Source organism: Trachinotus anak, unplaced genomic scaffold, assembly GCF_046630095.1.
Source record: "Trachinotus anak isolate AG129_WGS33_773 ecotype Australia unplaced genomic scaffold, CSIRO_AGI_Tana_v1 ptg000016l, whole genome shotgun sequence".
In the NCBI taxonomy this organism is placed as follows: Eukaryota; Metazoa; Chordata; class Actinopteri; order Carangiformes; family Carangidae; genus Trachinotus; species Trachinotus anak.
Genome location: NW_027273867.1, coordinates 11,742,587 through 11,756,980, shown reverse-complemented (window position 1 = coordinate 11,756,980; position 14,394 = coordinate 11,742,587). Strand labels below are relative to the sequence as shown.

Sequence of the window (14,394 nt, the reverse complement as noted above, 5' to 3'; positions counted from 1 at the left end):
GGGTGAACGTGTGATTTGTACACACACACACACACACACACACACAAGGTTGGAACAAGTAACAGCAATAAAGGCTAAAACAATACTTTATTAATGAATTCCCATTGTTTATACATTTACACTGCAGTGTAACAATTGATCTAACTGAACAATTATCCCTTGTATAAATGTTAACGGTGTAGCTCACATTTCTTACCACAGGTCCAACTTCAATATGAGGCTGGCGAGACAACAGGTGATCGGGTCTACATGCATGACACGGGCACTAGCATAATAGCCTCATCTAGCAACTAGAAACGCAAGATGTCAGGTAGGAAGCAGGTGGCGTAAGTCCTAGACGGCCAGCATACTGAAGGCAAACGCGAGTGCCAGTCTCACAGAAATCTCCAAGATGAGGGGAAAAAGAAAGATGTAGAGTTCACTTCAGTCCCGTGGTTGAATGTAACTCAAAGAACAATCATCTACAAAAAGCATGGTGATAAAAGTCAACAAAAGACATGTACCGGTAGTTGCCACTTTGAGGGATGGGTGCCTCCCTCATTTTCACCCTAGCGATACAAGTCTGTAGGTCTCCTCGATCAAGTGTGATGACCGAAGCTGGATGGGAGAAGTTTTTGGTGTTCAAAGGCAAAAAACAAAAACACTACTAGTGAACTGCCAGGAGGCTGAGAGATCCGTAAAGCTACGGTTGTTAGTCGAGCTCTGAGTCCGACTGAGACGCTGCCTTCTTTTTCTTTTTTCGGCCGTGTTTCTTATGCTTCTTTTTCCTCTTCTTCTTGGATTTGTCCTGAGAACATAAAACAATTTACATTTAGCAAGTGATGTGTCTTTTCTTTTTAATAAAGCTGGATCCACACTACTGGTTTGTGAGGGGATGTATCTATGAAGTTTTCATACTAGTGAATGTCTGGCAGATTTTAGATTTAACATATCAAAATCCTGTCTGTGCTCTGTAACTTCAAAAGGAAGTGAAGTAAATTGCTTACTGTGATTTTCTCCTTTTCCTCGCTACTTTGCTTTTTCTTCTTGGCTTCACCCTGTGGGGGAGAAAAGTTCAAATGAGACCTTGAAGAGAGGGAAGTCTTGAGCTATACTCAATTCTCAAAAGCCTATTTCATGTAACATTATTTCACAATAATGGGGCTTCTACAAGCATTTGCGACGGCAAAAGCTGAACAGATCAACAGATTTCTACAACTGCCCAAACTCATAAAGTAATCAGTTTCTGGACCAAACAGTTTTCTCTTAAATTGTTGAGCAAAACTGGTTAGTGTACCCAATTTATAATTCCTGTGACAACCACTGCACTTTCAAAAACACCAGCAATCTGTTTTTCCACAATAAAACACTGACAAGACAAAACTGATATGAAGAAAAGTGACTGTTCTTCACAAGAAGTGGACATGAAAACTGAATTTGAAATCTCTGTATTATTGTGGATGAAAAAAGATGCAACATCCATGCACTGATCATCATCAGCATCATCTACATTTACAGTGCACATTTTCAGTGATTGGCAAAGAAGAGGTGATTGCAGATAAAATGGATGATGGGCTTGTAAGAAAAAGTGGCTGATATTTCATTATGACATGCTTTGTCACACAAAGTAAAGGCTACATTTTTAGATGGTGGTGGTTCATAATTTAAGACAATTTTCCTTACTCTTTGCTCACTCACTCACTCATTCACTCAGGGTGCTGCGTGTTAAACATGAGGAACGGTCGATCTGAATGGTTCAACTTGAGGTCATGGCCCCATCTGAATATAGGTTGATCACGGATCACACACCACCAGTCTTTGGTAAAGCGGAGTTTGCATCAGATGGAAACTTAATAAAATGATGACTGAAGACCACAGAGCATCTGGACGAGTGACAGAGCAGGTAAATGTATGGGGAGAAATCAAACTGAAACTTCACTTTGTTTGGTCTATGGTTTAGCAGTTCAGTATATAGAGGTGCATGCTTGCAACAGTGACAACCAGAGGTTACTGTGTAACCACACTCTCATTTCAATAGGACCAATTAAACATGTTTATGCTGACCATAAAAATGCTTGATCCGCCAAAGGGCTGAAATGCTCAATGATAATATTCGTTTGTACACCTAAATGCCTAAATTCTCAAGTGTCTTGTTGACTAAAGTAGACTGAAATCTCTTTGACTACATATTTGAACGATACAGTTGACCAAATCTGATAAACACTGGAAGCCCTTGGTCCTTGCCCTGAAATTTGAATTAAAAGAGGAACAAAGAGGTAAAAGTGAAACAAATGGGTAAATAGCAGATGATGGTATAATGATTGTGGAGGGAATTTTCTATTTTTTTTTTTTTTTTTTTTTTTTTTATTTATGAAGTATTCATGGCAAGTGAAACATCTGGCATACTTGTAATAAACAAACATTTGTCACATAACAGTGGCAGGTAGTGACAGGAAAGCGGTGTTAAATGCTTTTTTGCCAAAAGCAGCAGTTCATCTCCCCTCCAATAACCATATGCAAATAATACTTACTACCTCTTCCCCCTCAGAGTCTGCAGAGGACTCTGAAGAGGAGTCTTTATAACTTCTCTCGGCCTTCCTTTTTCTTCTGCGGCTCTTGTCATCCTGAGAGACATGAGATTTGCAAAGAAGAGAGATATGCAAAACCTAATTTCAAAGCACCACATGTCTGTGGTGTGTAAAACACATGGTCAGCAAAATTATTACCATCAAAAAGTGAGTTACTAAGCAAGTGCAAATTACCTTATCTTTGTCTGGTTCCTCCTTGATCCTCTTCTTTTTCTTCTTGGGGGGAAAAAAAACAATGTTTAGACTACTGTCATTGAATATTTTTACTACCAGAATCTATTTCTACTCAGGTGTACTCAAACAAGGGAAGGTAATTGTGCTGCTAAAAGAAAGAAAAACCTTGCTTTCAGCATCTGATTCTTCCTCTGAGCTGTCTGATGCTCTCCTGGCCGATGACTTCTTTCTCTTGTGTTTTTTCTTCACACTCTTCTTGTCATCCTGTACACACAAACAGAAATGCAATCAAACAGCATAGTGCTGTATGTGTAAAAGAGAGAGACTTCACAGGATTGCTAGGAAAATAGAGCAGCCTTTTTAAGTTACCACTTTGAGCTGTATAAAGTCCACCTTGTTTCTGATCAGTTGTTAAATGTCGACCCATTTGCTCCAGATATGCCAACTACCACAAACACCCCACTGCTCTTTGTTAAAACACTGGGAACTATTCCTGGAATTAACCTACAGAGCAGTTGGCAGTTAAATCAATCAGTGTTATGCGCATCAAGTAGAGCAGCTTTTTGTCTTTATTTCAGGAGAACTCTAGATCACAGCTGTTCAGCTGCTGGATTAAAACTGTATGAGGACCAGTATTGTGATAATGCTGGGGTCGAAAAAGAGGCTCCCCAAATCCAATCCAAACCTTCTCATCTGTGTGACACTTCTCATAAGTGTGACATACCTTTCTCCATTAGCTATTACTCAAAATACTTTATACAAACCCATTAAAAGAAACGGGTTTAAAACCGTAAATTTGAATGATTCAGACTGCCTTATCCCCACTATTCTTTATTCATCTTTGAGTTTTGAGGTTAGGTGTGCAAGATCCCAAAATGTTTTGCATCTTTGGAAACAAATTTTACTATCACACATATAAGTTTGTTCGAACTTACCTCGTATTCAGATTCTGAGGAGGAGCTGGTGGAGGAATCAGAACTCGATGAAGAGGAGGAAGATGAAGAATGCTTGACCAAAACACAATGAAAGCAGTGTTCATTAGACTTAAGGCAATTTGCTTGTTGTAAAGACCATCTCAGAGAGCAAGTGTGTGTGTGTGTGTGTGTGTGTGTTTGTGTGTGTGTGTGTGTGCTTGATCTTACATCCAGTGGGGATTTTAAATAGAATACACACTGAATTGAGGTCCCCACAGGTAGAGACTGCTTTTTGAGGGTTAAGACTTGGTTTTAAAGTTCAGGTTACAATTACAGTACGGTTAGGGGCTAGGGAATGCTTCATGTCAACAAGTGTCCCCCAAAGGGATAATGAAACAAGTTTGTTTGTGCAAGAGAGAGTGGGAGAGTCAGAGAGAGCTTGAGAGTACTGTGGCCATCAAAATACTGGAGGTCTCTCCTCACCCTGTTGAATTTCTTCTTTTCTTTCTTCTTTTTCTAAACACAAATGAAAAGATCGAGTGAGTAAAGATGAGTTTTCAGAGTGAGATCATTCGAATGTCTGGTAATAGAGATATACCATACCTCTTTTTTCTCCTTCTTCTCCTCTTTCTCCTTGTCTGTTGTCTTTTTGTCTTTCTCTTTGTCCTTGTCACCTAACAACTTCTCTCGGTTTTTTGCCAGGACTTTCTTCCATTTCTGGGGGGAAAAAAACAGTTCATATTTTTAAAACAAAAGTATGAATTAATTAATTAATTAATTAATTAATTGGTATTAATCTACCATATTACCAATTGTTCTCCATATGCAGCTACATTTTCATTCAAATATGAAGAATAATTTTGTAGTATAGTTTAAATATTGTCATAACTGTACACATTACTTTTGATATTCATAGCCAAGATTGAAAATAATGTGAGGAAAGATGGTGAACATAAAAAAGCCAACATGTCAAATCTACAGGCTACAAACATACCTCGTTCATTTTATCCTCAAAGTCAGCCAGGGCTCGAGAGCCCTTTTTCTTCTTCTCTAACTGCTCCTTTAATTCTTCCCTAAAGAAAATGCATAAAGACATTTGGAAGAATTGTGTCTTCTCAAACTGAAGATCTTCATCTCAAACATCTTTCCTTACATCTTCCCCCCATGCAATGTTTAAAACTGATGTACCACATTTTCATCAAGAGGGATTTACAGTAAACAGACAAAGCATGACATTTCAGGTATTCAATTCAATTATTTGGTGCGTTTAATGAATGAATATTCTTCTGTTTTCCAAATTGTTTCTGTAATAATGAACTAAAATCTATTAAAGCCCTTTACCAAATATTGTGGTACCAGACATAGTGCTTTATGTCCCCTTTACCTTTTAATATTGCATTCAGAACACTTTGGTCTTTGCATAATGCGGAGGAAACTCAGATGCTTGCAGGGGAGTGTGGTTAAAAATGAGTAAAATGCGCCCCCTTGTGGCTAATGTTGGGATTAATTTCACTGCGAACACCCCAATTATCCAAACTATATCAAGCATGACATTTTGACATTTTACAAGATAAGATTTGAGGTATCCTTGTGGGGAAAAGGTCATCAAGAAAAAGCTCTACAAACTGTACAAATTCAACAACAACAACAGTTGTTAGAGTTGCAACAGTTGTTGGAGTTGTTACTTTCTGTCAGACAACTGGAAGCTCTTTGCTTGTAGAAAGCACAATTATTTATACACAACACTTTTTCTTGCTGGCAGATATCATCATTGGACAACCAATAAACATAAATACACTCATAAAAGCATTGGAGATAATGTTGGTAGTTAAATCAACATAATTTATAATACATTCAGGCTATGAAGGAACACCGCACACAGCTATCAAATTCGAGAGGACGTCCCTCTTTGCTCTCAATCAAGCACCGCTTCATCTCTGTTGTGAGAGCACCCAGTCCTGGAGTCATCCTGATGCTGAATGCAACATCAACTGTCACATTTTTACTATATAAAATAATGATAACTGTAATATTACTACTACTACTACCACTACTACTACTACTAATAATAATAATAATAATAATAGCAATACAAATAATAACAGTATACTATTATACTAGTATACTATTAACAATAATAATAGTACCATGGATAACAATGAACAATAATGAAGTGATGATGGTTAATATCGTATTTGTGTAGTAGGGATAGGGGTGAAGAGGGGCCGCACCAGAACACCAGAGGGGCAGGCAAGGGGGGCTGGCCCCCACCCAGGGCTGCAACCAAGGTAAGCATTAAATATCTTTGAGTCATTTATGCTGTGTTAGTGACTACATCTGTTATTTTATCAAACACAGATCAGACAACCCTAATTTATGTCAAACGGTCAGATTTCAGTATCAACAAGTAACAAGTACTTGTCCTAAAAGTAAATGTCATTTTCCCAGGTAATATCTTTCGAACAATAAAGTACAAACTGTTACACCTAACAAGGATACCACAATGCTGCCATTTGTGAGACTTGTAATTACAAATGTATTTTCCTGATAAATTCCTCAGTGCAGGCGTAGCCCACCCACAACATTTCAGAGCCCACTCTCTCAACAAGTACATCCTACACCAATAGGCTAGGGCTCTTTCTCTTTTTCCTTCAAGAGTATATTTATTTATCTTAGTCCATTAGATAAGATCTGGTTCTGGCTATCTACTATTTAACTGCAAATCTGCCACTATTACCAGTGTGTTCAGGGGCTGCATCTAATTGTGATAATAGAAAGGATTAACAGGGAAATGCTGCTATGAGAAAGAAGTCTGTATATATTTACATCAGTGTATGCCACTTAGCAGATCTTTCATTTACTCACCATGTTGGCCGAGGTCTGCTTAAATAATCCTGTATGGTTGGTCCAGAGTTCTGTACTGGCCCTCTGGCCCGAGCAGCAGCAATAGGGTTAATGTAAGCCTGGCACATTAAACAGAAGAAGTATTTTACACACCTCTAATGGAGGCTTTTGAAATTCACACAGTTTGTTACTCTTTGATGTCTTCTGTTTGTTCTTGCTGGGTGCCAATAGATGTTAACTGGTAAAGCTTTGTGGAGTCCATGTCAAATTTCTCCATGGGAATACATAGCCTACATGCCCAATATACGGATACAAACCGGATCAACATGTCTCTAAAACACAACAAAAACTGATCCTCACAATATCACATCATCTAAGATAGGACTTAAAGCAGGGCTGCTGTTTTAAACCACTAACTTTACTTAGCTGTACCACATAAACCAAAAGGGCTGATGCCATTGGCCGTATTAGTAGAATAAATAGTCAAAAAACACACTGCATGAGAACAAATGTTCAACAAGATGGTTAACTTGATAAACAACTGACGTCAAACAAAATCATTTGGATTACAGAAAGCCAAACGACAGGATAGCATTTGTTTACCTTGTTGTTTGGCACTTTAATTTTAATATACTGACAGTGTTTAAGGCTGTATGCAGCCCCTAAAAAGCATTAAACACTGCACAACATCACCACGTCAAAACAGTGCCTAAAATGCTATGCTTAAGTTAGCATTTGCTGCTTGCGCAGCTCCAGCAGTGCTGGGTGAGCCTAAAGCTTAGCTTTTTATGTTATCTACAACATGCACCAAGCACTTAAGACCTACAAAGTGTTGCATCTATCGAAAGACATTTAGTTGTATTTCCAAAGGAGATATGCTAACGCGTGGCTTAAATGATCACTGTCTAGCTCTAGCATCAGAATACCTGGTGGAGGTATACATTAGCTAGCCAAGGCTAGCTGCTGTGCTAACGCTGTTTACGTTTAGCCTAGCATGCTTACCAAATGTAACCGCGTCACAATATGTTGTCAATTTTAAACTATTCGTGTAACATAACTCACCACTCGATTGTCTCTTTTGCCCATGTCGAATTAATAATGAGGAGAAAATGTCCAACAGGGAGAACAACCATTAGTGTTACCTTGCTAACATTGACCTAGCCACACTAGGCTGGGTTAATGGAAGCTGTAGATCTCTTCTTCGGCTGCCACCTCTTCTTCTTGTATGAGGTTCTGCGGCAGCTAGCATCACGGTTGTTGCATTATTTCCCTTGTTCTGTGGGTTATTCTTCTTCTTCCTTTGATTTTATGACAGGTTGCATGCATTGCTTATAAGGCGCACACCGCCATCTACTGTACTGAAGTATGCAATATGAGATATTATCCCTGGACTATTTTGCAGTATTAGGTGAACAAATAATTCTTAAATGGTGCTTTTAATAAAAATAAATAATAATGACAAAAAAAATCACTAAATTCTGTTGTGTAATTTTATCTGCTTCAAATATTCCATGTGTATCCTATATCCCACCTCCTTACTGATCTTTTGAGTTAGTCTTATCCACCTTCAATGTCCAGTTCTCTCATTTTTTTTTCAGTAGCCCAGTCTCTCAAGTGCATTTAATGCCTTCCAATATTGTGGCTCACAAGCCAGGTTGTTTATAGTGAAACAAATTGACATAAACATCACTGAACACAAATAAAATTATACAAAAATATGCAAAACACAAGTATTAAGCTCACTGATTCCAAAAACAAATTCACTGGAACGATACATTAATTCATGACACTTACAAATGAGTCCAAAACAACATTCATAAAAAGCTGCTTTTTATTCAGCTGGTGCAACACAATAATAAGACACCAATGCCTGCATTCATACATAAGTATAACGCCATGATTGTGGTGTTCCTTGTGGTGTCTCCATTTAATATGTTAAAAACAAATGTGACACAGGAACATATGTTTAATCTAAGTTTATATGATGGAACAAGCTGCGTTGGTTTCAACAGTGAAAGCTCTCAAAGCTCAACAGTGGACTTCAGTTTTATGATACACGACTGAAATGTATTAGAATCTGATTAACTCATAAAAAAAGCTTACAGTGATTGTATCAAGTGTAATTAGACTAAAGCAGTCATTATTTTAATTGTAAACCTCTATGCCTAAAGTATTTGGAGCTTTCATTGCATTGTATGCACCACTGACACCAGATATGAGTCTTTATCGAATAGAAAATTCACACAGTGCTTAGTTCAAGCAGACAATACATGGATCTACATTGTGTTCGCCATCTAACAATTAAAGGTTGCTGGCAAAAACAGTTCATACAGGCAGTTATCTTCAGACAGTAATGACTACAGTAACATATAGCTGATAAACAGGAATGACAGTAGACTATGATCAATGGCATGATCGTGGAACAGCTTGAAAGAAAACCTGACGGAGATGTGATGTGGTCAGTTAGTAGCCCATGGATGTGCAAACTGTGCCCAAAAGATTTGGACGTCCATAACAAGAACCTGAGAAAGTTAGAGAGTGTGTCTGTGTGTGTGTGCTAGCAGCACTACCTGTTAAGAAAACGTAAACCAGTGTTAAAATGTTACTGTTCTGCAAGAACTACTACATACAAAAATACAACTCTGCATAACTTGCTTTTTTCCTTGCTTGTAAAAACTTAACTGTAAAATAGAGCAAAAACTGTACACAAAATATTTGTGCATTATTTCATGATAAAAACCCCTGTAAAGTTCGTAGTCACTCTCAATCCAAAGTAAATGAAATTCAAGCACCCACAGAACCCACCCAACATTTTCAATAGACAAAAATATTCTTGCCATACAACATTCCACTGACCCTCGCTACTCTACGTCTATCCATTTTTACGACATATCTATGGGCTGACGATGCACGTATCAACAGTTTTCTATCAGTACAGCTTGTACTTAGCACTACATACTGTACAGTACCAATGCCTATCCTTTATACATTCCTTACACTGTCAAACTATTCTTACACAAATTTTATAATCATCTAGAGTTGGTGTAATAGGTGTAAGAATATTATATGCCCCAGCATCTTTAAAAAATATCAAGAAACAACTTGATGAAAACAAGCATATAAGACTTGTCAATAAAATTAAAATTAAATACAGAATATTGGTGGCAATACTATGCCAAATGTTTTCATGTTGAGTAGTGCTGGTGGGAATTTCTCCACCTATTGCAAGCCTGTGCATTGCTGTATCATTCGAATAGTAAATAATTGTATTTCATAATGATAAAAGCCCATGATGGCAGACTAGAAGCAACTCATAAAGACCAAATGAGTGGCAGGAACTTTTCTATAAGGTTCTTTCATCATTGTCTCAGCACCGATATCAGCCCATTGTGATGAGTCCCTTGAAGAGCGCAGAAACCATTAGAATCCTGCTACTGGTCTGCAGTTACTCAGGACATCCTCAAGGTGGCAGTGATATAATACATATATAATTGGAATGATAAGTCACGACATGGCAGTGAGTGGTTGGCTTGTGATGCCCAATAATGTTTCAATAGGTAGGTGTGTACGTGAGTGTGCTTATGTCAGTGGTAGTGCACACACCAAATGTTGTGTACATGTCTGCTCGCAGCACACACCCACAATTAAGCAAAAATGCAGGTGAGATCCACGCTGTCCACACAGGCTCCTGTATGGTCTGGTCCCCCAGGTCAAGAGGACTCTTGCAATGCTGAACACTGGTCATAAAGAGGGCCTCCGCTTCATGGCCTCTACAGGCCATCCGTCCACCACTACCAGTCAGTCTGAGATGCAAGTCTCTTTGCATTGTTAACACCGTCGATCGTCAACATTTAACAACCTAAAAGCAGCAATTACAATCCATCAGTTCATGGAAGGAGGATAGCTTTGTGCATTGTTCAGGGGGTGAGAGCGTTGGTTACCCTCTTTTTCTGAGTACTTTCCCAGAGCGTTGTACATTGACTATAAAAAGTATTTGCACCCTTGGTCTTTTTCATGTTTTGCTTTTGAGTTTATATACAACATGGAATCACAGTTGATTAAGCTTTTTTGACACTGATTATCAGAAAAAGTCTTCGTAAGGTCAAAGAGAAAACAGAACTCTACAAATGGATCTAAATGACAGGGTAAGTTTCCACCCTCTTAACTTCAACGTAATTTATCACTTGCCCAGCCAACTGTTTTTTAGAAGTTGAATAATAGGCAGTGATGGTGAACCCCCTGTGTTTGATCCTGTGGGGCAGCTGCTGCAACTTCACTATGAAAACAGAAACACCAAACCAATCTATAACAGGGTTATCAAAAAAGACGAATGCATGGAAGGATACCAGTAAAACGTGAAGGCAGCGATTGTGGAGCACAGTAAGGTCAGTCCATAACAACAATATGGTGCAAGGATTTCAGGCAGAACGCTCCATAAACTGTGACAGAACTAAAGCACTTTCACATAAAAAGAAAAACTGCTCTAATCAAATGTGCAGATCAAATCACGTAAAGTCATACTAGATGGCTGTAATTGTTGGCACCTCTACTAGGCACTGACTAAAGACGGTGAAACCTTTGTAATCAGTTACTTTGGGCTCTATATTTTTACTAAAAATTGCTACACATTCCTTTTCATTTTGACATTTAAGATTTATCTGTTGATCAGTGTCAAAAAATGTTAATTACCACACATTGATTTAACACTGTAAAAACTATAAAACATGAAGCAGACTGTGAAGCAGTGAGCTGAATGCTTTTTATAGACACTGTATGGGATGATAAAGGGTGAAGGAGGACTGTCAAGCAGTCCTCTCCTCCATAGTGGGCTTGCTGCTGGGGATGGGCTGGGCCGCGTACACACTTCTACTGTGGCTGTCCACACTTTGAAAATAGGGGTGACTCAGAGCAGCAAAGGCCGATATTCTCCTGGAGGGGTTGAATGCGAGGAATTGCTGCAGAGAGAGAAGAAAAGGAGGAGGATGAATGAGAAGGGAAGTTGATGAAAATAAGAGGAACGATGAACCAGCATAATGATTTAATGGATGCATGGTTTTATTACAAGACTTTGAAACACTGAAAAGAGGTATCCACCATTAAGAGGGCCCGTCCTTGCTCGTCCATGTCTGGAACCAAGTCTTCTATTGGTTTAGGGGGCCGCGGGGTGAAGGCACTCTGTGGTAGGGCTACCTCCTGGGGCCAGTCCTCTGCTGAAGGTACCCCAACGACACTGTGGGATGATAATGGTCATCAGAGCCTCTCCAGTTCAGAGCTTCGCTAAAATCATTGTGGGTTTGTCAAGCAACTGAGATTTTTCTTTTGTGCCTGTTGGTAAGCTTTGGAGGGATGCAAAATGGTGCTAATAACATTCGTCCTAGCAGAGCAGTATGACTTAATCTTTGTTGTGTGTACCTCCTGACCTATATCTAGACCAGATACAGGATTATAGGTTCAGTTCAGGAAAAATGAAAAGTATCCACACACTTTTGACTGACTTTTTGTGGACAGTACAATAAAAATTTGGAAAGTTTAAATCCAAGTTGTGCATTCACTCTCAAAAAACATATTGGACCTCATAAGCTGTAACAGGCAACAGAGCTAATAATACTTACTCAAAAATCTTTCCCAGCTGATCAACATCTGAGTTTCCTCGAAATAGTGGTCTGGAAAAGAGAAAATAAAACCAGTTCAGTTTGACTGCTGCTGCTGAAACATTTACACAAGTCAGTGTCTACATACAGTATAATGTGCTGCAAAAAATCCTTTCTAAACAAGGTTAAAATGTATTTTGGTTAAAAGTGCAAAGCATAATTCTAACATAGGCGTTAATACTCGCTATCCCACGGTCCACTGTGGATGAACAGCCTTAAGATATAAGCTTTTGGCTCAAGGCAAAGAGGAATGTGTGACTCTGATGTGAACGTTTGAAGTGGCCACACACTCGCAGCTCCATCTCATGTAGTCAGGATTGTGAAGCAGTGTTGGTAGTACCACTGAAGAGGGGAGGGAGGGAGGGATGAAAGGAGGGAGGAGAGCGACAGCAGGGCTGCTGGTGGTTCCTGTGGCTTTGGGCCGTCTTTGGATGCCCGTGGGCGGCCATGCCTGCGCTGGCACCCGCACAAATTCCAGTAGTCATCATCAGCACAAGCCTGCCGGCCGCCGCACGGGACAGAAAAAGCCTATTTATCCCTCGTGTGTGTGTGTTTCTACTTTTGCGCTCTCTGTGCGAATGTGTGTAGGAAAGTGGGAGGGAGAGGCGTGTGAAAAAAAGAGTTGGATTATTCTAACAGAGAAAGAGGTATGGGAACTAGACCTTCCTACTGAAGTTTCTCTGAGACAAAATGAGGAGGTGGTGTTGTCAAAGAGAAAACTTTCTCTGAACACCAAAGGTGCCTGACCTTTAGGCTAAATAACATCACTTCTTCAAAGCCATTTAACTTTCAGAATCACAGTATGAAATGCACCGTGTTCTAAAGGGAGACAGACAAGTCTTAAGCCTTTTGTTATTTTCTATTCGTTCGAGATGATCAGTCACCAGCAGATGTCAATCTAATGCAGGATACTGACACATAGGTGTGCTTGTATGCATGCTCATATGCATTCTGTATCCAGGCCTCAGTACAGTTCAAGTGCACCCCACTTAACTGGAGTCAACACAGCCTGGCTAGCTACCATGTGTTCCCTGTGTTTTGCCACTTGCAGGAAGCTTTGCATAGCTGAACACCCACACTTTCCTACAGACTCAGACACTGGGATATTAGTCACATTCTTACAGTGACAGCAAACTCTCTATCACATGCTTCAGTTCGGAAGTGGAATTGTGATACAGAGTTTGTTTCGCTTATTCAGAAATAGTATCCATAACTAATGGATGTCCCACTGTCCCACTCTTGCACCACTGCTTTAAACATCTGACATTCAAGCAGGACCACACCACATATGCAGGTCTTTTGGGGTAAAGCCCTGTGCTGAGGTTTGAAAGCCATTTAGGATCAGACCAAACCAGTTCTGACTGTTGCAATGGAAGAAAAAAAAATTCACCTACAGCAAAGTCATCGTGCCAAAACAAGTAGGGCTGATAATTCCAAGAGGTCCATTTTTAAACCTGGAGTGGTTTGTTGGTTTGCTGAGGGGGATAACTGGATTCACATAGAGCTGGCCACTGGCATGCACACACAATCAACAGTCGAGTGCAAACACACACACACACACACACACACACACACACACACACACACAAGAAAGTACTTGTTTCCCACTCAGAGAATTGCATGTGCACATACGTGTGTGTGTACATATGCACATACACACACAGACGGATGGCAATGAAAGGAGGACTGAGACTGGGTTGGGATAGGCAGCTGAGTCACGCTTCCTTTAGTGCCAGCACGGCTCTGTCCCACATTCCATTGAGACAACCTCTGGAATGTGTGTGTGTGTGTGTGTGTGTGTGTGTGTGTGTGTGTGTGTGTGTGTGTGTGTGTGTGTGTGTGTGTGTGTGTGTGTGTGTGTTTGCACGTGAGAGCGTCAATCTGTCGGGGTGGGAAATGGAGAGAGAGAAATGGAGTGTGTGTCTGAGTGTGGCTTCTTCATGTGTTTAAGTCTGAGTCAGTTTTAACTGCAAGGACATGCAACTCTGTGCTGAGTTTAGATGTACTGCACAAATGAGCGTGTGTGTTTGTAAAGCACGCACGTCTACGTGCACGCAACTTTGCGTTGTTGCAGATTTATCAATTGAGCGCCAAACTGTGAGAAAGTCAACACGGATGTGGGGCTTTTCCCAGACCATTAACACAAGACGTTCAGCTTTTTTGATTGGGGGAATGTCAACAAGCAGGCGCTCTCTCTCCCCCATTCACTCAAATCATGACTCACCCCGACACTATCCCAGTCAT

The 14,394-nt window shown here is 39.8% G+C and overlaps 2 protein-coding genes across 5 annotated transcripts in view; both read right to left on the bottom strand.

The window, feature by feature from the left end:
• Positions 1-68: 68 nt before the first annotated feature.
• On the bottom strand, positions 69-7,821 carry fam133b (family with sequence similarity 133 member B). 4 transcript variants are annotated; one of them, XM_071501180.1, is made up of 11 exons: positions 7,562-7,821; positions 6,521-6,618; positions 4,650-4,728; positions 4,259-4,372; positions 4,139-4,171; positions 3,677-3,748; positions 2,907-3,005; positions 2,742-2,783; positions 2,514-2,603; positions 987-1,037; positions 69-787 (listed from the first exon to the last, which is right to left on the bottom strand). In XM_071501180.1, the coding sequence occupies exons 1-11, from the start codon at positions 7,583-7,585 to the stop codon at positions 692-694; spliced, it is 798 nt and encodes a 265-aa protein (XP_071357281.1). In that variant the 5' UTR covers positions 7,586-7,821; the 3' UTR covers positions 69-691. The 4 variants fall into 4 exon arrangements, with proteins under 4 accessions (XP_071357281.1, XP_071357282.1, XP_071357278.1 ...); XM_071501181.1 differs by having other exon boundaries at positions 2,742-2,780; positions 7,562-7,819; XM_071501177.1 differs by having other exon boundaries at positions 2,511-2,603; positions 7,562-7,812.
• Positions 7,822-8,312: 491 nt separating this feature from the next.
• Positions 8,313-14,394, bottom strand: part of cdk6 (cyclin dependent kinase 6) — a 34,868-nt gene continuing 28,786 nt past the window's right edge. Inside the window, exons 6-8 of the mRNA XM_071501176.1 lie at positions 12,112-12,162; positions 11,594-11,729; positions 8,313-11,454 (exon numbers count right to left, since the gene is read on the bottom strand). Coding sequence (XP_071357277.1) covers positions 11,302-11,454; positions 11,594-11,729; positions 12,112-12,162 — 340 coding nt within the window. The 3' untranslated portion in view covers positions 8,313-11,301. The remainder of the gene's footprint in view (positions 11,455-11,593; positions 11,730-12,111; positions 12,163-14,394) is intronic.